The following is a 22,121-nucleotide window of genomic DNA, read 5'->3' as shown; positions in this document are numbered from 1 at the left end:
AAATGCGCGACAAAAAGAAGAAGAAATGTTACTTCACCCGAGAAGCAAAAAAAAAGGAAAACAGAGAAACCAAAAAAGAGGGGAGGAAAACAACCCGAAACAGAGACACAACAGACAACGGGATAAAAAAGTTCAGTCTGTCGAACGAAACGGGAAACGAAAGTCGCCGCGTTGTAGCAACTAAGCAGATGATTAATTAAATAACTTAATAACTCGATGTTAACAAATTACAAATAACGAAACGTATATTTTTGTACACACGCCTTGTACAAATAGTCTAGCAAAACACCAAAACACCAAAGTGCATTTAATACAACCGAAAAGTGTGTGAAAGCGCAAGCAATAGGCAAAAATCATGGTCCATTACTGATAAAATATTGTGTTCACAACGCATTTTGAGTGTAAGCTAAATTTGCAACTAATCAATGTGTGCAGGCATTTGCATTTCCCTGTGTTTGTGTTTGTGTTTGCTTCTGCGTTTATCAGTCTGCATTTCGCACTTCTGCGTTTGTTTGTTAAAAATCGAAGGCAGACAAACAAACTCGAAAGAGGCGCGTGCCGAAAGCAAAAACAATAGTACTGGCACATACATATGTATGTAGCACAGTGTAGATATATAGTTATATGACGGATATAGCAGCTGATGGCAGTTTGTTGTGGAAAAGAGAGAGGTTTGGCCACCGTTATTCGCGGAGAGCGCCACCCTTACCTCGTAAAAGCGGAAATTTAGAGAGAATGTGAGAGAATGGGTGCAAACGTGAGAGGGAGACAGAGAACCAAGGCCGGCACCGCGGTGCAATAAACCCAAAGAAGAAGAGAGTGCACCCCCAAGGAAAAATATTAAAAGTTCTAATGTTAAATAGACCACTAATTCTAAAAATGTCAGATATTTCCAGGTTGCACCTGATTCTTTTAGTCAATTTATTAAAATTTATCTGTTAGACAGTGCCAATGCATCACTTTTATTTACTGTAGTCTTTAGCGCAATTCCTTGCACAAAGTAATTAATATTGATTTAAAATTAAGCCTAATAATATATTTTAATGACACTATACTCTATTACTTGAGAAGAGCTAATTTATTATTAAGAGCGCAGTCCTTGAATATTTCCAAGCACTTAAACAATCGTTCCCTGCACGAAATGCAAACTAATCAGCTTACAATAATCCCTTGAAATTTGTTAAAATCTCAGCTCAAGTGTGGACCACAGGCATTACTCTGCCTATTATCGTCTTCAAGGAAACCCTATTTCTTAGTCACCACAAACTCAAGTCCTTTTCAGATTGCAATAAATCCCCGTTCCCACATAAAAACATATTACTTAATGCCGGTTATCAGCAACGTCTGTCATCAGGACATAAAGTACACGCACACAGCACCCTCCGAATTCCACCTTTCCCAGTCGTTTTCCCATTTCCCCACCCACAACCCATCTACTTGATATAAATTGCAACGAATTTCGGCGGTTGCAAGCAAGACTTCCTGCAGCACTTGCCACAAATGAAGTGACTAATGCAATTATGCATTAATTTGCGGCAGCATCACGCCTCCTTGCAATATTTTCAACATTTCCGCAGGATGGTGAAAGGGGTGCGATAAGGACGAGGCAGCTAAAAGCCAGAACAGGAAACTTTTGCGCCATCATTTGACAAAATACATTTACACTTTGATTTCTAAGAGTAGAATAAGGAGGCAAAAAACTGAAAGAGCACTGAGAGAAATAATCTTTGGATATTTAACATGTTCATAAATATGAATACTAGTTGAAAAACTATAAACTATATTGTTAGCTGGAGAAAAGACTGATTTCCATACATTTTATTTATTTATACTTCTATATGAACATTATTACTTTTCCAGTGTAGCACACACGTAGCTACTGTAGGAAACGAGATGACAGTTAAATGTGCAATGCAGTTGAGATCCAGGTGAGACTCCCACGAACGCACACACACACACACACACACCTGCTAGTGGCAAATGTGGCGAATGGTGTGCAATCAAATGGATGTGGCAAGCCTGGCAGCCATAAAAACGAATAAGAAGAAGAGGCAGGACCAGCATCAGTAGCTTAAAAAGTAGCTGAGAAGGGGCGGGGGCGAGGGACGCCTCAAGGAAGCTGCAACTCATGCCGCATTTAGCCAACTTTTAATTATCGTACTCGAACTGAAAGTCGATTCGAGGCAAGGATGTGGCTGGGAAAACACAAAGTGTTAAGTGCTACCTCATGGAACCGGTTCCTGAAATAGATTGAAAGATACATTTACTGAATTTGTAAAGCACTTAAGGGTTGAGAATAAGAGTCGATTGTAATCATATGTCGATTTAAAGGGTGCTGGTAATTAGTAAAGCCTAGTAGTAAATCCATAAGCTAGCACAACGGGTCGTATACTTGATGTATGTCATAACCTACAGCTAAAAAATCAATTTTTGAGTTTTTTTGGAGCATTAATTACTTTACTTACCATCTAAACGTAATAGGTATACCTTGTTTCAAATTTGCCAGACGCAATGAACTAGATCGCAAAGAAAGTGCGCCCACCACAGATGCCGTCTGCAACTTTTGCCAACTTTAAGTTAATTGTCTGAGTGGTGGAAGTGCAATGATGCATGTGTGTGTGTGTATAGTGTGGCATGCAACTCCAACTAACGGTATCTGGGCGTTCAGCACGGCACCGCATACATATGCAACGCAATCTGTCAGTTTCTGCTGTTGGCTTTTCTTAACTTTTTCCCCGATGCTAAATGCTCTAATTACGCCTAATGGAAAACCAGCACGCACACAGTCAAGCGAACATTCGCCATGTGCATGTGTGTATCGGTGTGTGCATTTGTGTATCTGTGTAATTATTCGAGAATTATTCAGTTGGTTGTCTTGTTTCCCAACCCTTCGCTTCCTTTCCCAATGGATGTGTGCATATTCATGACTTTGTTGCCTGCTCGTTGAGTTTTTAAGCCAATTTAAATGGGCGGGGTGGTCGGAAGTGGAGTAACCCACTTGTCCAGCCGTCCCACTATCCGACATCCCTTTTCGGACTGGCCCACATACGCTGTTTATAAATAAAGCACATCTTTTTTACGGCAACTGCATGTGAGAGGGCTAAAAAAAGTAAAGGACAATCGCTTTAACTGACCATTGTTGCTGCTGTTGCTGGGCGGAAGTTGGGAATCTGCATAATTTAATTTGTTCTTGCAATTTAAATGAATATTTCATTAGATGCATTTAAAAAGAGAATTGCATTAAAAGCGCCAAACAGATCTAAAATTAAACTTCGCTTAATGTAAATAAGGCAAAAAGTTATGCCAGCCACAGCCATAAATTGCAGTTCGCAACATATTTTATTTATGCTGAAACAAACCGAAAGCCAAACCCAATTGAAACTTTTGAAATATTAATCATTGTAAATTATAGCTAAACATGCAAAAATGTACAATGCCAATGATCAAAGCACAAATCTCTGATTTAAATGCAAATATTAATTAAAAGGTATTTGAGCCATTAATTAGCCCATATAAATTTAATGCTTTAATTTCGGAACAATTTCATAGTTTATAAATCTAAAACTAAGCAACTGAGTCTTCTCAAACAAAAACCTTCGCTTATTCAAATCAAAACAAAGTTAGTTATTTAATCAAATAAGCTGAAATAGTGACAAAATCTTCATAAAAAATATTAAATTGCTAATAAATTAGTTCAATTCCAATTTATATTCCAATTGGACAAATAACAGAAATTCTGTTACAACTTCTTATCTTCGAGTTCGATTCAATACCGTTGTTGTTCGCTTCGAACTCGAAGACGAACGTCCAGCATGTTGCGTTCGAAGTTCGAACGCGACTCTTATACGACGGCTAACACCCAAGTCCAATTGGAATCGGCAGCATAAAATATAGGCGCCCGCTGCGCTTTTTGGCCATTTGTCGATGCGACGCCGTTAGCCGCGTGTCTCGTCTTCGGGATATCCGATTTCCGTCTTGGCCTGGCCCAAAAAAAACCGATTGTCGACGCTTTTTTGGTGGCACAGCGCGGCTGCCACGGGCAGCGTTCGAAATCCAACTAGAATCGTGTTGGCAACAGTCGTTACAATCGACAAAACGGTAAATGCAATATAATGAGTACAAGTGAATGGCGAGTGGCAGAACGATAAAACAATAACGATTAAGTTTGTGAAAAGCCAGCGATCAATTGTGGCCTATTCTTGTGATTTACGCTACGAAACATTACAGAAGTTGAAAGAGAGAAGTGAACTCTTATCTTATCTCATGGACGGTAACACGCTGCGTATGCGTAATGCTTCGCTTTGAGGCCCAATTGAAAAAAAAGCCTAAATCAACTTGGCCAACAGCTGCGCTTCACTTTCCCTTTTCCCAGCAGCTGACCAGAAATAAACCGCAATAACGTGCTACCGTTTTCGGATTTAGGAGTGTTTAATTAGCATCCATTAAAAGTGTGTGTGTGTGTGTAATGTAATTTGATGGCGAGAGAATCGTTTAAAGTTAGGAAATTGAATTTACTTGTCTTTTTGTTTGGGAGGAGGAAATCTTATCAGCTTCTGATAAAGCAGCCTGGATTAGATAAATTGTACAAACAACGTTTTGTTTTTGATTGAGCATTTCAGGGTTAAGTGAACTGGCAAACTTTGATTGCATATCATTTAGCTGTTAAATATTTCATAAAATGCACTAGCAATATTTTAAAAATCTCTTTTAATTTCTCGTATTTGAGCATACATTAGTTAATTTTGAGCTTAAATAATGCAGTGCATTATAGATAATCGCATCTTTTATAATAATAACATCCGGCGGGCGCAGAAATACACTCAATAACTTTAAATAAACACACGACATTTGCGAGAAAATCCCCCCGTGGGCAATTTATTTGTGAAAAGGAGAGAATTAAATGCCAAAACCATTAAAAGCTGCAGATAATCGTTTTGCATTCATGGACGGGCCTAATTAAATTCAATTGAATTAAGCTGGGCAGAGTTGAACAATTAAAACGCAAACGCAATTAAACCAAATAAATTGAGTGAAGATGGAAAATAGTGCGAGGCAAAAAAAAAAAACACAATGAAAACACAATTAAGTTTATAAATATATATATTTTGTTTACACTCATTCCAATGCATTTGTTCTGCCTGCAGTGAAAACCGCATAACTCATTTGCCAAAACAACCAAACCAAAAAGTAAATAAATAAATATCGAAGTGAACGTGATACGTCCTCAACCCAATTAGCAGTTAAATATATAAACATCATCTATCCAAAATGCGTCGCAACATCAAGCTGATTGTATTCGTGAGCATCATTTGGATGTTCGTGATGGTCTACTACTTCCAGTCCAGCACAGAAAAGGTGAGTTAGCCAAGGATATTTACAGGACTCTCTAAAGTAACTCAACTGGGAGGCACTGATAAGTTTGGCTTACCAATACCTTATAATCATATAGTATCTTAGTATTTCATACATACCTCTGCTTACTTTCATTTGGCTCCATTTCACTTATATGTATATCTTATATATACTTATCCGATCACGAAATCCGTGGCAACTTTGTAGCGGATCCACCCTCCCAGTGGTGGTGATATTCCTCTTCCTCTTCCGTCTGAGTCATCATTACCATCTTTTTCGATGATGGCATCGCAGAGGAGCGTTGCGTATGCCCCCTGCATAGTAATTATTGGATTGCTGCCGCATATAGCCGCCTGCCACCAACTTGACAGCCCATTGTTTTCTCTTTCCACCCTCACACCAACCCGCTTACCCCGCTCGTAATTAGCCCCACGTATCTCGTGGCCACCTGTATTTTTGTCGCTTACTCTACAAGTTTTAATTAAGTTTTTTTTTCGGGCTGTCATTTGTGTTTATTTATTAGAGAAATAGCTACCGTTTGGGCTTTCCTGCGGGGGTCTTCTTATCAAAATTTGCGTTTCTAGAGCAAATTTTGTGTGTCATAAAGCACACCTATTAAAATTATCTTTATGGTTGTGCCCCTTTGCATGCAGGACACATCAAGTGGCTGGAGTGGTAACTCGAACTATAAATGCAGGTTTACCTTGCTCTTTAAAATATTGCATTAAAAGAAGCATTTTATCTGCTTTCAATTTGGGATTTCCGCTTATACCTGGAATTTATACCTTCTTTATTATGTTGTGGTAAATTGTTTTTGTCTGCCGCACACACGTGTACTAGAATTGAATTTGGTTTCTTGTGTTTACTTATTTATCCAGTGAGCGCAACGGCAAATTTCGATTGTGTTTTCTGCAGAAAAAATAAATATATTTCAACACGACACGAAAGAAATTCACCCGCACACACGAGCCAAAATGTCAATTTATTTCAGCAATTTCAAAGATATTTTTTACTCCATTTTGTTAGCGCATTGAGCGGGGGAAAATTACATTCTCAGTAAAACAAATAAGAACACAGTGTAAGAGTGGGTTGCAAAAAACGTTGCATGCCTCATCCTTTTTTTATGACTTAAATGTTTTGAAAAAAAATCCGTTAAATTTATTGACCACTTTGAGAGATGTTCTGGCATTCATAGCCTTTGTGTTATACGCCATTTTTTCAGCCTGCCAAAAATGGGAACCGAAATTAAAAATGACACAAACAAGTTTTAAAATATTTTAAAAGCTTTTTAAGACTGACGGAAATGTGGAAATATCTGCAAATAGTTTGCCAAATCGACACATGCATACGCTTCTCTGTAATAAGAATGATTAATATTTTAAATAAATAATAAGCTCCATCGTTCGGCTATATTAAGTAAAACAAATGTAGTAAGTGGAAAATTCGATTCAATTAAGCTCTCTTAATTACACTTTTGATCTTCAACAATGGCCTTTCGATTGTGGGATGCGATAATTATGGAAAATGCTGCCGAGATGCAGAGTATTTAAAAATTGAAACGTAAATCTGCACAAATGAAGCCGATTATGGTGCAAATACAATTTCACAGACTCTCGCCTCGACGTCATCATCATGACCGCCATGGCCATCATGACCACCATGACCATCGACGTGGTCAAAAGCGGAGTTCCAGCCACTTGGGGTCCTCGTCATTCCCCGCTGGAGTCCCCGAGCCCCCACAGCAATCATCCTTCTTTTGCCACTGCATCGAAATAATTTTTCATGTAAACTTGATTTATTTTCCTTTTTTGCGCTGCGAATGAAATGCAGGATATGCAGCCGCAGTCCACTCACTGCACTCTTGGCCATTGGTTTTTTAATCATTTTATTTTCAGCAGTAGTATTTCCCACTTTTGATAAGCTGTCCGCTGCTCGAACACCATATTAATTATTTAGTTATTTTCGAACAAGCTAAATTGAAGCTACAAGCATTTCTGATAAGATTATGCTTTGTTTGCCGATCAGTCAAGTGTGCAAAAGTTAAACATAATCTAGATGGTAAGAGTTAAGAAAAACCGCTGTTTTCGTAGATTAAACTGAAGTATCTTAGAGATACTATTACTTCAGTAATTTATTTTTATTCAGCTTTTTTGAGAGCCATTCGATCGATGGATTACATCTTTCTTCTCCAGTTTGGCCATTCAATGACATTTCATTCATAAAACCATATCCGAGTTTTCTGCCATCTCACGACCGACTGAAAACGAGAGCTCCAAACGATTTTGAAAGGAAAATAAATCACAAAAAACTTGCCCCCCAGTCAATCACACATTTAATTTAGTTTAATTGTTAACGGCGGGGTGGTGGTTACATAACCGATTGATTAGTTTTTGCCTTTTTTGTTGGTCTTCTGTCTTTTTGTGCGTTAATTACTTTGGGCAAGCATTTGGAATTCCCGCAGCTTCCCAAAATAGAGTTCAAAATTAAACTTTCTCTTTTGTTGCCAAAGTTTTTCCACTTTCGTCGGAGGTCGCGAAGCGGTTAAGCCATGTTTTCAGTAAATTTAACTAAAGAACAGCGAAGAAAGTGGTGAAATGTCGGTATAAACATTTATCGGCTATTTAATTCATTAATTGCGAGACTTTATTCAAGTGGAAGTATCTTTAAGTATGCGTGCATAACTATATCGAGCATATTCTCAAATCTGTAGGATGTTTCAGCATCTTGTTCACATGCAAATGAAGCCATCATAAATGCAAATTCAGCCAGAAACTATATCCAAAACTTTTCTTTTCCATTTTCCTAGCTGCAGCACTCAGAAAATCACTTTAACGACTGGCAATTTTACTTTTATGGCCTTGCCGAAAAAAAAGGGGAAAAAAGAGTCGAAATGTGTTATAAATATTTCAAGTTCAAACCAAAATACTTTCGAAGACCTTAACGGCTCATGAATTCGATTTATAGCCCCGCATATCACGGATGGTCTATAAAAAACTCCATTCCATATAGAAAACTCTGAATCTGCAGCGAAAAAAGCAAACTTAAAATTTGCGTGACAGAGCAAGTTACGCTCTGGTTGACAATCCACATCACTTTGCCCCCAGATGGGGACAAAAAACTCATCGAAAGAGAATGCCACACGTTCAACAAAAAAGTAATTTGCTCTTGAAAACACTCGAAATTAATTTCAATTAAGTTCAATAGACGCCGATGATCGAGCTTAGAAACCAAACTGGTTTTTGTCATTAGAGTGTGCAGCAAATGACGAAATCAGATCGTTCGAAGAATGTCGAGTTTAGATGGAGTTCTCTGCTCCACTTAAGTTTTTACTATAAATTGATATAACTATGTTTGCTCATCGCTATTGGCTTTGGATCTATATACACCAGATCACTCAAAAAGCCTATACAAATTAATTTAACCCTCCTCATTTAACGACAGCCTCTTGGCCACAAGATAAATTAGCATTTTATCAAAAAACTCGTCTTGGACTTTTGAGTTTCGGCTGTCAATGACAACCTGCGTGACCAAAAAGAACAACTCGAGTTTACAAAGTTTACTTGTGTCTCTGGCATTTGGAGAACGCTTTGATTTACTATGAATAATTAACGATGCTAATCTGCAGACAGGCTTGACTTTTGATTTTCTTGAGTAATTTGTGGTTGCTGGAGTCAGACGGGATTGTGAGGGAGGGAGGAGCAGCGACTGGGCTTTGGTCCAGAGTAGAGGTCACAGTTGGCTCAAATGACAATCTTCTCGCTCAACCGGCTATGGGTATACAATTTTTGAATGGGCCCAACCGGTTATCTGTACCTTCATTTGCCTGCGGCCTCTGCTTTCCCATCGGACCATCTGCTGCTGCTGCTTTTTGCGTTGCTGCGGGGGATGCTGCTGCTGCTGCGGCTGCTGATGTCCAGCCATTTGTGTGGTATTGTATTTTATTGTGTGGCAGCTTCTGCTGTTGTTCAAGCTATCTGAAACGCATATTGCCAATGGGTTTCCACTTTTTACTAGACTTCATCCTGGCTCTGCCTTGTGACTTTCGACTTTGCTGTTGCTGCCGCACTTGCTGCTGCAGTGGCGACTTTGTCCTTAGCTGCTGCTGCTGCGCCTTGTGCTGCAACTGCTACTGCAGTCACCGAATCCCTGACAGCAATTGCTGCCGCTGATGCCTTATCCCTGACAGCAAATACTGCTGCTGCGGATTTTTCCCTGACTGTCGATGCCGCCGATGTTGCAGCTTCCCTAGCTGCAGCTGCTGCGGCTGTCGCCTTTTCTTTGGTGAACTCGGCTGCATTGGATGCCTTTTCCCTGGCTGCAATGGCAGCACTTGATGCGCTCTGCTGCACTGCCACTGCTGCTCCTGCGGCCTTCTCTTTGGCTGAAGCTGCTGCTGCTCCTGCCTTATCCTTGGCCGCCGTGGCTGCTGCTCCTGCCGCTTCCTTTGCTGATCCTGCGGCTCCTGCCGCCTTCGTCTTGGCCGCCTGAGCAGCTGAGGCTGCAGCTTCTTTGGCAGCTGCGGCCGCTTCTGCTGCTTTTTTCTTGCCCTCATCCATTGCGTAACCTAACCGCAACCCAACGCATCGAGACAAGGTCGTCTGGTTTCGCTTTCGGCCTCATCCACCGCGTTCGCTGAATTGCTGGTGTCGATTTACACGGCAAAAAAGATATTGAGTTTCGTGTTATTTCAAAAGATATAAATTTTTGGTTGACATGACTGGCTCTGACAAGTGTTAGTAAAAATGATATTTTTGAAATTTGCCTTTCTTATCAGCAAAATAAATAAAATTTGTATGATATCATTTTGGAATCTGAAGATTTGTTTCTTATACAAACCGGTCACGCTGGCATCGCTATCGCCCATATTTTTGGTAGTTGCCTGCGGACCACTTTCAATTTCGATTTGCTGATTTTTATTGTTATTTTACAACTTGTTTGGACTGCTTCCTATTGCGGCCAGCAGCAGACATCCAAAAATGGCACAACAATGAGAAATGTGGCCAGGGGGAAGTGATTTCTATACAGCAAGTTGGATGGGTCTGCCATGAACTTTGAACTAACAATAAAAATATATAAGAAAACGATGTCAAATTCTGAAATCTAATTTAGGTCCTTAAGCCCTAGGAGTCGTAGGTCACAGAGTCTTGGCTTGGCTGATCCCAAGCCATTAGACGGAGTGTTTAAAACCGAAATGTTTCACCTCTGTCCACTTGACCAACTGACACGCAAGCCATGTATCTCCAGTGACGACCCAACATCACTTAAACGAGGCTCGTCTCGAAAATAATGTTACAAAAATAGGCATAAAGCCCCTGAAGACCAGAGATATGTTTGCCCAACACTCCGGCACTTTGGTACGTCAACTTAACGTGTTTTGCGTCATAAAGTTCAAGTTCATTATGCCATGCCGCACATACATATATAGGAGGCGAAGTAGCAACCAGTTAACAACACACAGCTCACATGATGAGGGAGTCCAGTGGCGCCCACAAGCCACCGAAAAGGAAAACAAAGGCAGAAAGTAACAACACTCTGGTTAAGTGCCACTTGCCGGCGATTACACAAACAAACACGGCCAAACAAAAACACGGCCATAATTGCACGGCTCTTTTTGGGTATTAAATAATTATTATTTAATAATGAGCAGATGCCACAGCCAAGAAACATGGCCAAAACAAGAGGCAAAAGGGGCGTGGGAATGGGGAATTATGGGATGCAGCTTTAATGTGGGTCAGTCAACAACCCATTTATCAAGTTACGACCTTCAGATGCTCCATTTAAATAAAAAAAATGAAAATCATTAAATTACACAAATATTTGCAAATGTTATATATAAATTAAAATGCTGCAATATTGCACAATAAATAAAATTGCGTTTGGCTTTACAACTTTTTTGTAAAATATGGCAAATATCTGGGTTAAAATGCCATAGCATATATTAATATTATGTTATTTTTATTTCATCGGCTTTCTCATTTAAAACCCAAACAGCAGAACTTTGACATTTTAATTCCGACGAGACCTTCTTTCGTGACTCATGATCGAAATACATTTAAATGTCAATTCAAAGATGATCATTTAAATGCGGCTTTCGAGCCCGGCCAAGTGAAAGTACCGGTTTCAATGGTTTTAGCGGTTTCTGCCGTTGAAATGCAGACAATTGAACAAGTCGAGAAAGTCCGAGGAGCCGAGAAGACAATTCAAATGCATGTAATACTGTCTCCAATTGTCGGGCAAAACGGTTCGTATTCCGTTCGTTTTTTATTTTATCTCCTCGCAGCTAACTGAATACCAAAATTGCCTGGCGAGGTTTTCTTAATTTTTTACTATGCGATTTTCGGCCATTTGCAGCCACTCAAGTAGTGGCATTCACCTCCGTTTTTTTATTATTTTTTTTGCCCAGCTGTTGGCTTTTTGCGGGCTCGCTTCTCCTTTTTTATGGCCAACAATCGTGGCTGGTTGGTGTTTTATTGTTTGACTTGTTTGAATCGGGAGGAAAGGGCAAGCACTGAACATTGGCAATGATTGGCTTTAGTTTGCCGCCATGTAAACCATGAATTAACATTAAATCCGAACAGATCTTTAAATTTAACTGAACATTTATGCACCGCTTGGGCTAACTGGATTTTTAAGGCTTGAAATTAATTTTACTGGCCGCACTTTGAAAAAATAATAAATTATCAGGCATATTACAAAATGCGTCGAGCTAAATGTTTAATCCGCCTGATTATCGTGATTGGCTCATTTATTGAAATGCGGTTAAATATTTAGCCGCATCGACGCTGCTAATAAACTAATTAAAACATTGCCCACTGAAATGAATAAACACCAATTTCGAACGCAAATAAATAGGGACCGCAGTGACCACGACTGCTGGTTTTGAGGTCATCTGCATTAGTTCCATCCAAAGCGGATAATATAGTTCCAGGCAAAAAACATAGATATGTGCATATACTGCAGCCAGAAGAGAGATAAAATTAATATGACTCCACAATTGTCGTTTCTATTTTCTATCTATTTTTTTCTGTCTTTCTTTTTTTTTTTGCTCTGATGGTCGCCAGCTTCTGGCAATTTGTCCTCCCCGGCGACCCTCTGCAAACAGTGCATCCATCAACTGATTGTTCAACTGTCTCAAATGTATCTCTCGGATGCGATTGTATATCCCACAGCAGACTATGAGTGAGCTCACTGTAGCCTGACTGATGACATGTGCCGGCCTCCCCAATCGCACACTGAACTGAAATGGCTTTAAAAATAATACAAGATAGCTCAAAGCCTTTCTTGGAATGATTATATAGGAATTTAAGTAGCAATATTATGGCTGCAAACCCTCAGATACTTTAGGACTAAATTAAAAGGTTACTATAAGTGTTACTATAAGTGCTTTCTTATAGAACCACTGTATCTATCTGAATATCGATATCTTTATCTTGCCTTTGTCGAGGGCGTCACCAGCTGCTGGACTTCTATTTGAGCTTAATCATCGAAAAGTTCACATGCCCATGAGTCACCCATTCGGAGGCAGACCGAGCGAATGGAAAACACACTCAAACATGGACAGATAGCAACTGACATAATAGGAAAAGCAAAGGAAAAAGAGCAATATCCATCCACAATTTGTTATGGTTGTCTAGATGACTTCGGTTCAAGACCGCTTTAATGGATGACCCACATTTGCGGCCACCAGTTGATTATAAAGTGCGTTAATGGATGTAAGGCGTGAATTTCTCGGGCTAATTTCCAAGTTGGCCTTAATTGATTTTCTACTCTCGCCCGGAAAGTCAAAGGTTACGCCCGAAGGCGTGGCGAAATGCAATATACCAGTGTCTGGCACCCAGACTCGTCGCCCATAAGACTCCGAAATTTATGCAAAACACTTCAATATATTTTATGAAGAGATCTCGTGTCGCAACCAAGGAACAGTAGCCGCTTCCTTGTCTTGTGGGCTTTATGTTAGGCTGTGGGGCAGTTAGCCAAAGTCACTCACAGTGGCAATTTGGACGCAAAACATCCGCAAACACACACAGGGCCAAAACCTCAAACATGCAACAGCTGCAACCGCTCGCCTGCAAGTTGCAATTTATTGCAGCTTCATCTGCACGGACCACTAACTGCAAATGATGCTCCAGAGGCTGGCGAATCCACAAAATGTTTCTGGGCCTGGGCTAAAATGTGGATCTGGGCCTCCTCCGGCACAGGAATGACTAAAACACACTTGGTTTAGCATTAATTTTAATTGTAAAGTGCTGCAAGGAGTACTAATTAAGGCAATGATAATGACTTCGTCTTCGGTTTGACATGCACCCATAAAAATAGCTAAGAAATATTTGAAAATATCAAAACAAATGTCAAAGGGCCATTAGAAGTAGAATTTGTTACTGCCCATAACATAAAATAATATTAGCTAAAATAAAGTTTTTCATCAGCAATTCAATCTTCTCATTCAAAAAATAATATTCTATAGGTTTCGCGTAGCACCAATAAAAATAACCATGTAAGCTGTTAGTGATGGCAGATTTACGACCTGACCTTAGCTCAAATAGAAAGGAAGATCAAAGCAGGGCAAAAAACAAATAACTATATATATATTTAATTGAGTTTTGCAAGGCGAAAGGAAACTTGTTGGCCCAAACTGCAACTGCAGCTGCTGTCATGAGGAAGCCAACCGAAAAGCTAAAAACCAAAGACTGAAAGACAAAAAGAAGCGGAGACAACGAAGAAGATGCCACACAAATTTTGCTACCAAAACAATTTGCAATTGTTGCTGCTGCTGCTGATGCGGCCGCAATTTGGTTGGCATGGCACACAATTTCCATGCCACAGAAGAGTTGCACGTTGCATAACGCAACTGCAGTTGCCACCACATCACACGGAAAATCAGAAGCTCGCCAAAGCGGGGGAGCAAAATCGAGGCGCCCCCACCCATGTGAGTTTTCCCATTAACTTGTTGGGTCAATCCATCGCTGGTGTTGGCCAAACATAGCAGTTAATTATGCTGCTGTTTGCCGGGGGAATTGATCACTTTTCTCGATTTTCCACTTTGCCTGGCAATCTGCTCATCATCCGATTTGGCTTTGTCTACCACTTTCAAGTTGGCATTAAACTCTGGCTTAATGTCTGGCCCACAAAATGTCATTAATGTCAAAATAAATGGAAATCTTCTTTGTTTACGATGCGTTGGGAAATTAACCAGCTCGTATTTCATACTCAATCATTAAAGACTTGAGTGAACTTGGTAAACAATTTGAGAAAACAAAAAGAGATATTTTAAGAAGTGAAACTGCTGAAAACCACATTTCTTGGAAATATTTGCAGAAACTACTATGTAGAATGGGTAATTGATATTATACCAGAAAATTGCAAAATACTGCAGTGTTTTTTTCGTTTATTCCAATGAAATTCGAGACACTTTCTGGTAAATAAACTCTACTGCATTCCTCTTGAGACTGGGCCAAATCGTCTGGCCGAGAACAGCCGAAAAACAAGATTTCTGGGCCCATGACATGTGGCATAAACAATTTCTATCTTCTATCAGGGTTCGAGTTCAATGGTCACATTGTTGGCTTGTTTTTCAGCCAGCCGTCGGAAGGGGCATATGTCAATATTTTTGGTTTCGAATGGCGTGCAGAGACTTTTAATTGAATTCTGTTGTTTTTTGGTGTTTTTTTGATTCTGGGAGTGGCGCCCAAAAAAACTCTGGCTTGTAAGTCAGCAAAAGAAACGGAAAACCCGAAACAGATTGCAATAAATGATAAAGTTTGGTCCAATCGCCTCTTCGCATTTTCTTGCATGCTCTATGGGAGAAAACTAAATTTGATACGTTCCAATTACTAAATTATGCAGTTAGGAGCTCTTTCGATGTGAAAATCATTCACCTGGAAGACTGCACACACCCAGACCATGGAGAAGTGGGAAAAACATGAAGCCCCAGCCGAGATTAAAGAAATCGCCGCCCAAACAAACAGACAACAGAATAAAACCAAATAATGGTTTGGCTTGAGTGAATATGGAGGAGATTATAAAAGCAAATTAAGCTGAAATTCTAGCAAAACTGCGCTTGATTTTCAGTTTATATATATATTTAACTCACATACCAACTAGTTAGTATAAACCATTGGTTTATGAAAGGCAAAGGAAAATTTGAAAGTAGAAATGATGCAAAATCTAGTCGGCGTGCTCGCCATGGCCACGTTCCTCGCTGGCCCGTTTCTCGGCCCCAATCTCGGCCAGCATTTTCTGTGTCTCGCGGGCCAAGTTGATCATGGTGTGGAGCCTGGTCTCCATGGTATGGATCCGATTTTGCTGGGCTTTGATAAGCCTCTCATAGCGATTGTTGACCTCCGAACGGGACTCGGCCAGATTACGCCAGTAATCTATGTCCTTCACCTCATGAAATGATGTTGCCTTCTTGAGGTTTCCGATCAGAGTCATTATAATTCTGGTCAGGGATCGAAAGGAGATGCGAGTTGATCTCTTGTGTGCCCTTGGAACTGACTGGGATGGCAGCGACTTGGATATAATGTCATCGATAACAGAACAGGCGGAATAGTCCGACTTCAGGGTCAGGTCCTTGGAAGCCATCAAAGAATTCGGCTGCAAGAACTGGACTTGCTCGGAGTTCAAATAGAAATCTTACTAATTTTGAAAATATTTTGTATTGTCTTATGAATTGTTATATAGTAAGGTATACTGTTGAAATCAGGCAGATTTGCCATTCAAAGCCTGCTGTGCTATAGAAAATAATCTGAAAAACAAAGTTCCCTTAAATCTACAAAAATATGAATGCCCCATTGGTATGCTTTCAAGTATTTATAGCAATTTAATGGAGTTAGCCATTCGCAGATTATTATCTTTGCTCTGCTCACAAATCATCGAAATGGCCAAATAAAGACAAGCTTCACCAGAACGCCATAAAATCGTATCACAATTTCCATATTTTCTCTGTGACCCCAAGCAAAAAAACAACAATCAATGCCATCCAATGGCTATGAACTCAATTCAAAACAATTCGTTTTTCTTTGCTCTTTCATCTGAATTTGGCTGGAAACATTGAACTCGAGCAGTAAACCCAGTGATGACCATTTATAGCAACTTGTTGCTCTGGTTTAGCATGACGCCAAAGTTGATGATAGTTTTTTCTTGCCAAATTTTAATAACAAGTCGCAGCAAACTAGAATTTGATGAGTGCCAAGTAGATGATTTGGAGTCTTGACTTTGACCTTTTGAGTGGGCAAAAAGTTTCGTCTTTCCCTTTTGACGTCAGTGGCATAATTTTCCAGTCATTACTCTCCCGAGGATTTCCACAAATAGATACTGTTTGCAGCGAGACTTGTTCTGCCCAAAGGACATATAAATTTGCAAATGGAGAGCAAAGTTTGCATTTTTATAGTCCACCATCTTGTGATAAAAATAACTCAGCGAATTGAGTCGGATTTCAGATTAATTGGCGCTGGCTCATTTGGCAATACAACTAACAAAAGCTGCAACTGCAATTGGCTGGATTACAAAGCGTTTCCGTTGGCTTAAAGCTTAGTGCTCACGCTGCGTATGCGTGATGCGTGTGTGGTTGCCTATGCCAGGAATAAGGACACAGCTTGATAGTTCACCAACCTAGAGGTGTTTGTCATGTGAAGGCGTAGGGGGTCATGATATTGAACCCATATTAATGGAACGCATTGAAAGCGAATTCTACGAACGATTATTTCCAAGGCCAAGACGATGGTATTTTCGGGATATTTGTCCTTGTATATAAATAAATATAATTACAGGGAACAAGCTCTATCCATTTATTTTCGTTTAAGCCTGAAAAGGGCTGCCAGTTAAATCCAAAGAATCCAACATCTGCTACGCAGCCAACCTTTTACAACTACTTGCCTGGCTAACTGACCCAGCTAAATTGACAAATGAATCATTTCACTCCGCTAAACAGTGACCCAATTTAGGAGGTCCTGGAAGAGGGTCCTTATAGCACGGTCGATTATTAATTGCCCTTTTGCGTTGAATCTATTTGTCAACAGTTTTGTCAGAAGCTCCTTTATCGGCGGCCCTCTAACTCTGATTTATGTGTGGCAAGCGTATTGAAAGCGATTTCCTTTCTTTTTCAGCTGACTTTGGCACTTTGCGTTGCACGTTGCGTATGCGTGATTTTAATTTTAAGTGGAGCCCCTTTTTTCTGGCTCTTTGTTGCCTGCTTTTATGGGTCTTTCTTAGCCTGAAATATGTTGCCTTTTAGCTGAAAATTTGGAAGGCGTTTTCAACACTGAGCCACCCTTTATTATATTTGAATGTGCTTTTTATGCATAGCTTTCTTTGACACGGCAGATTTCGCCCGACAGCTCTTCCATTTAAAATGTTTCGTGCTTCATCGAGTTTGCACTTATAAATTATTTACTTTAAATGTCCTCAAGCTGAGACGACCATCCATTCTATTCGGCTTCATAGGAGTGAGTATTATATATAAGGCTGGGTCTCAAGGCTATTTCGGTGTCTGCTGTGTGTCATTGTTGTCCTTGTTTTGTCTGTAATTTAAAAGAACCAGACACATTCTTACGTTTTGTTTTGTTTGGTTATCGACAGTTGTCAGTTGTCTGGTTTTTTGTGACTTACTTAAGGGAGAGCAGCACCAGCTATTCAACCAACAAATCTACAAGGAATTTAAAGAGGCCGCCCAACTCATAATTACTAACCATACTGGGTTATATTTAAAGGCTTTCAAAGTTTTGGGCAGGCAATATTACAGGCCGCTCTGTAAAAGGTTTTCCGTGTTGTTTTAGAACGAGTGTCGCCGAGGAATCTTGGACATTGTTTTAACTGGGTCGTGGTCGTGGCCCGGGCTTTTGTTTCCCAGTTCCTGGCAACATTTGCAATTTATAGATTATTAATCTTGAAGCAAACACGAACAGTGTTCGCAATGCTTTGCCATTCTGGTCTGTTGTGTTTCGGGCTGAAACTTTAGAGAAACTTTGCCGTAAGCCTGCACGAGAACCTAGCCCTTTTCATTCCCTTCCTGCACTGCGGGAAATTTATTGTTAAGTGAAACCTTTAGAACTTTAATGGCTTCCCATATTCCCTTTTCAGAGCATTTCTCTGAGTGTAAGAGTATTGCTCCCAGTTGAGTTGAGTTATTGCCCCGCACGGGCGTCAACGTCGCCAATGTGGCGCAGATTAAAGAAATAAATTAAAACACTTGTCTCCCCTCGTGGACTCCGTGTCCTTTTAGGTGGAAAATCGAGCGCTGCGGCTACGTGAGGTGGCCACCGCCATGCAGCAGTACCAGGACGACTCCTCCTCGGCGGCCGCCGCCTCCACCGCCCGCCAGTGGGCACCAGCCGGCGGAGGAGCGGGTCCGGGAGCGGCGGCGGGTGCAGCTGGCAGCGGGGCCGACGATCCCGGTGGCAATGTCATCCTAATCGGCTCGGTAAAGGACTTCGAGCGCAATGCGGTCCACGGCCTCAAGTTGAACGGGATTGTGGCTCTGGAGGAGACATCGCAGGTAAGGTCCTTGCAGTTTTGAAATGTCATTGCGAACTTAAATTTTGCACAATTGAAAATTATGTTTATATTCAGGGCCTCAGTGGAGGAACAGGTGGACCTGGTGGGCGCTTGCCAGTGGCTCCCAGTGGTCGTGGCACCGAGGTTGAGTACTTCAATGAGGCGGGCTACATTCGGGCGGGTGCTCTACGCAATGGCGAAGATCCCTATATAAGGAATCGTTTCAATCAGGAGGCCAGCGATGCTCTGCCCAGCAATCGGGATATACCCGACACCAGAAATCCCATGTAGGTTTCGAGGAAAACATTTTGGAGTGGGAGTGTTTTAAAACTAGTTTCCACCAGGTGCCGAACCAAGAAGTACCGCGAAGATCTGCCCGAGACGAGTGTCATCATTACCTTCCACAACGAGGCGAGGTCCACTTTGCTGCGAACCATTGTGAGTGTCCTGAACCGCAGTCCCGAGCATTTGATACGCGAAATCGTCCTGGTAGATGACTACAGTGATCATCGTAAGTGATTCAGTGTAATTGAAAATATTTGCTTAGCGAATGAATTGCATTCTATTGTTTTACAATATTTTCCTAACTACTATTTCAGCTGAGGATGGTCTGGAGCTGGCGAAGATCGACAAGGTGCGAGTGATCCGCAACGACAAGCGCGAGGGTCTGGTGAGGTCCAGGGTGAAGGGCGCGGATGCGGCCGTGAGTAGTGTCCTGACCTTCTTGGACAGCCACGTGGAGTGCAACGAGATGTGGCTGGAGCCTCTGCTGGAACGCGTTCGCGAGGATCCCACCCGCGTCGTGTGCCCCGTGATCGATGTGATTAGCATGGACAACTTCCAGTATATCGGCGCCTCGGCCGATCTGCGCGGCGGCTTCGACTGGAACCTGATTTTCAAGTGGGAGTACCTCAGTCCATCGGAGCGGGCGATGCGCCACAACGACCCCACCACGGCCATCCGGACACCGATGATCGCCGGCGGGCTGTTCGTCATCGATAAGGCGTACTTCAACAAACTGGGCAAGTACGACATGAAGATGGACGTGTGGGGCGGCGAGAATCTGGAGATCTCGTTCCGCGTGTGGCAGTGCGGCGGCAGCCTGGAAATCATACCCTGCAGCCGGGTGGGTCACGTATTCCGCAAAAGGCATCCGTACACCTTCCCCGGCGGAAGCGGCAACGTCTTCGCACGGAATACACGACGTGCGGCGGAGGTCTGGATGGATGACTACAAGCAGCATTACTACAACGCCGTGCCACTCGCCAAGAACATTCCCTTCGGCAAGTAAGTACACTGAGAGAATCACTCGGCATTGCACATGTTGACCCTGTACTTCTCTTTCAAGTTTATACCCTTTTTTTTTTTGATATTTGGCCTTCCACATAAATTCTTTTAGTGCGCAAAATACTTTAGCCAAGTTATTTATTGCACATTGTTTTCCTACTTGTATCGCCCCTTTTCCTTGCCACTCAGCATTGATGACCGTCTGGCTTTGAAGGAGAAATTGCATTGCAAGCCGTTCAAATGGTATCTGGAGAATGTCTATCCCGACCTGCAGGCACCCGACCCACAGGAGGTTGGCCAATTCCGACAGGATAGCACCGAGTGCTTGGACACAATGGGCCACTTAATCGACGGCACTGTGGGTGAGTACAAGAGCCCTATTGTTTATTGAGTTTTATATAGTTGAAAGGAAGCGAAAGTAAATAAGTCAAATAAAGAAATGAATGCTACAAAAAGCACAATTTAGATTTTTACTGCATTCTCTTAGACTCCTAATTCCGCGAAAAGTGCGGTATATTCGTGTTCTCGACTCATGTATTTGTATAACTCAACATAATCCTCTTAGGAATTTTCCCTTGCCACAACACCGGCGGCAATCAGGAGTGGGCCTTCACGAAACGCGGCGAGATCAAGCACGACGACCTCTGCCTGACCCTGGTCACCTTCGCGCGGGGGTCACAGGTGGTCCTGAAGGCGTGCGATGACTCGGAGAACCAGCGGTGGATCATGCGGGAGGGCGGACTGGTGCGGCACTACAAGATCAACGTGTGCCTGGACTCCAGGGATCAGTCGCAGCAGGGCGTGAGTGCGCAGCACTGCAACTCGGCACTGGGAACGCAGAGATGGTCCTTCGGGAAGTACGCGTGAGGAAGAGGACTTGGTTTCGAGTAAACTGGAGGAGGCGGATAATGCAGATCGGTCGTGATATATGTGCAAGTCGATGGGAGGAAGCCTACCTAACGCGATGCGGATTGAATGTGTACTGTACTGTGTACTCGTAATGATTTACCCATGTTCATTTGTTGCTGAACGGAAGCACTCAGACACACATTATATATATATATATTAACTGCATGGATACGGAATAAGTTCAACTTTAGTTTAAAATCGAATCAACTGCTCCCGGGGGGTTAATGTTAAACGCTACCTAAACGAAAATCCAACACATAAAGGGCATACAAAAAAGGTACTTAGACTGATTAATTTTTTGTATATGTATAAAACTATATGAAAACGAAATGATACTGTAACCCCAATGCAACCTTTGGCAGCTGATTAACACTAAACTGTAACTAATTTGCATTCTCACACGGCACACATTCATTCAAGTCAATTAAGATCTATACGAAAATGCCACAAATTAGTATCCACATATGGTCCGTTTCAGAAAACCTAGATACCCAAGCTCAGAGTCTTCTCAACCTTGTACTTAAAATAAAACATGAAATGTTATCATTAGTTCTAATTATACACCTAAGTGAAATCATTTGAAAATCATTGAAAACTATGTGAAATATGTATGTGTATATATTGAGGAAGACATATTATTTGAATGTTTATCGAAGGCCAAAAAAGTGAACATTCCGTTTAAATGCATTAAACATTTAAATACTGCAGGCAAAGCGGAAAAATTGGATTGTCTCTGGTGTTTCACAATCAATTGGTTGTTATTTCGAATGCATAAATCATTTGAACTTTTAAGAGGAAAACTTGCTTGCTTTTTATCACAGACACACAACCGAATTGAATTGTGAGCATATTTTTTCCAATAAATTCTCTTAATTAAAATGGCTGGCAAAACTGGCAAATGATTTGAAATAAAGACGAAAAGACACAAACCAAATATTGTATATTTGTTTGTAAGCAAAACAAAAATGAATGATTAAACAAGAATTTTTAATTTAAAACCACTAGAGAGGCAACAAAAAAGGAAACAATAAATGGAAACATTTAAAAACAAGTGCAAAGTGCTTTCTTTCGCGGGCCACCAG

At 41.2% G+C, this 22,121-nt stretch overlaps 2 protein-coding genes across 3 annotated transcripts; one reads left to right on the top strand and one right to left on the bottom strand.

Annotated features, from left to right (window-relative positions):
• Nucleotides 1–118: 118 nt before the first annotated feature.
• Nucleotides 119–22,091, top strand: LOC6730860 (polypeptide N-acetylgalactosaminyltransferase 2). Of its 2 annotated transcripts, none has more exons than XM_016179069.3 (8): nucleotides 119–401; nucleotides 5,145–5,355; nucleotides 18,572–18,844; nucleotides 18,919–19,130; nucleotides 19,188–19,354; nucleotides 19,443–20,130; nucleotides 20,320–20,492; nucleotides 20,696–22,091. In XM_016179069.3, the coding sequence occupies exons 2-8, from the start codon at nucleotides 5,269–5,271 to the stop codon at nucleotides 20,995–20,997; spliced, it is 1,902 nt and encodes a 633-aa protein (XP_016023287.1). In that variant the 5' UTR covers nucleotides 119–401; nucleotides 5,145–5,268; the 3' UTR covers nucleotides 20,998–22,091. The 2 variants fall into 2 exon arrangements, with proteins under 2 accessions (XP_016023287.1, XP_016023286.1); XM_016179068.3 differs by lacking the exon at nucleotides 119–401 and adding an exon at nucleotides 3,887–4,098.
• Nucleotides 15,414–16,055, bottom strand: LOC6730861. The gene has a single exon (XM_002077989.4). The coding sequence runs from the start codon at nucleotides 15,931–15,933 to the stop codon at nucleotides 15,517–15,519; it is 417 nt and encodes a 138-aa protein (XP_002078025.1). The 5' UTR covers nucleotides 15,934–16,055; the 3' UTR covers nucleotides 15,414–15,516.
• Nucleotides 22,092–22,121: the final 30 nt, after the last annotated feature.

Source organism: Drosophila simulans, chromosome 2L (assembly GCF_016746395.2).
Source record: "Drosophila simulans strain w501 chromosome 2L, Prin_Dsim_3.1, whole genome shotgun sequence".
Classification (NCBI taxonomy): domain Eukaryota; kingdom Metazoa; phylum Arthropoda; class Insecta; order Diptera; family Drosophilidae; genus Drosophila; species Drosophila simulans.
The sequence above is the reverse complement of the archived record's forward strand: the minus strand, read 5'-3'. Positions and strand labels throughout refer to the sequence as shown.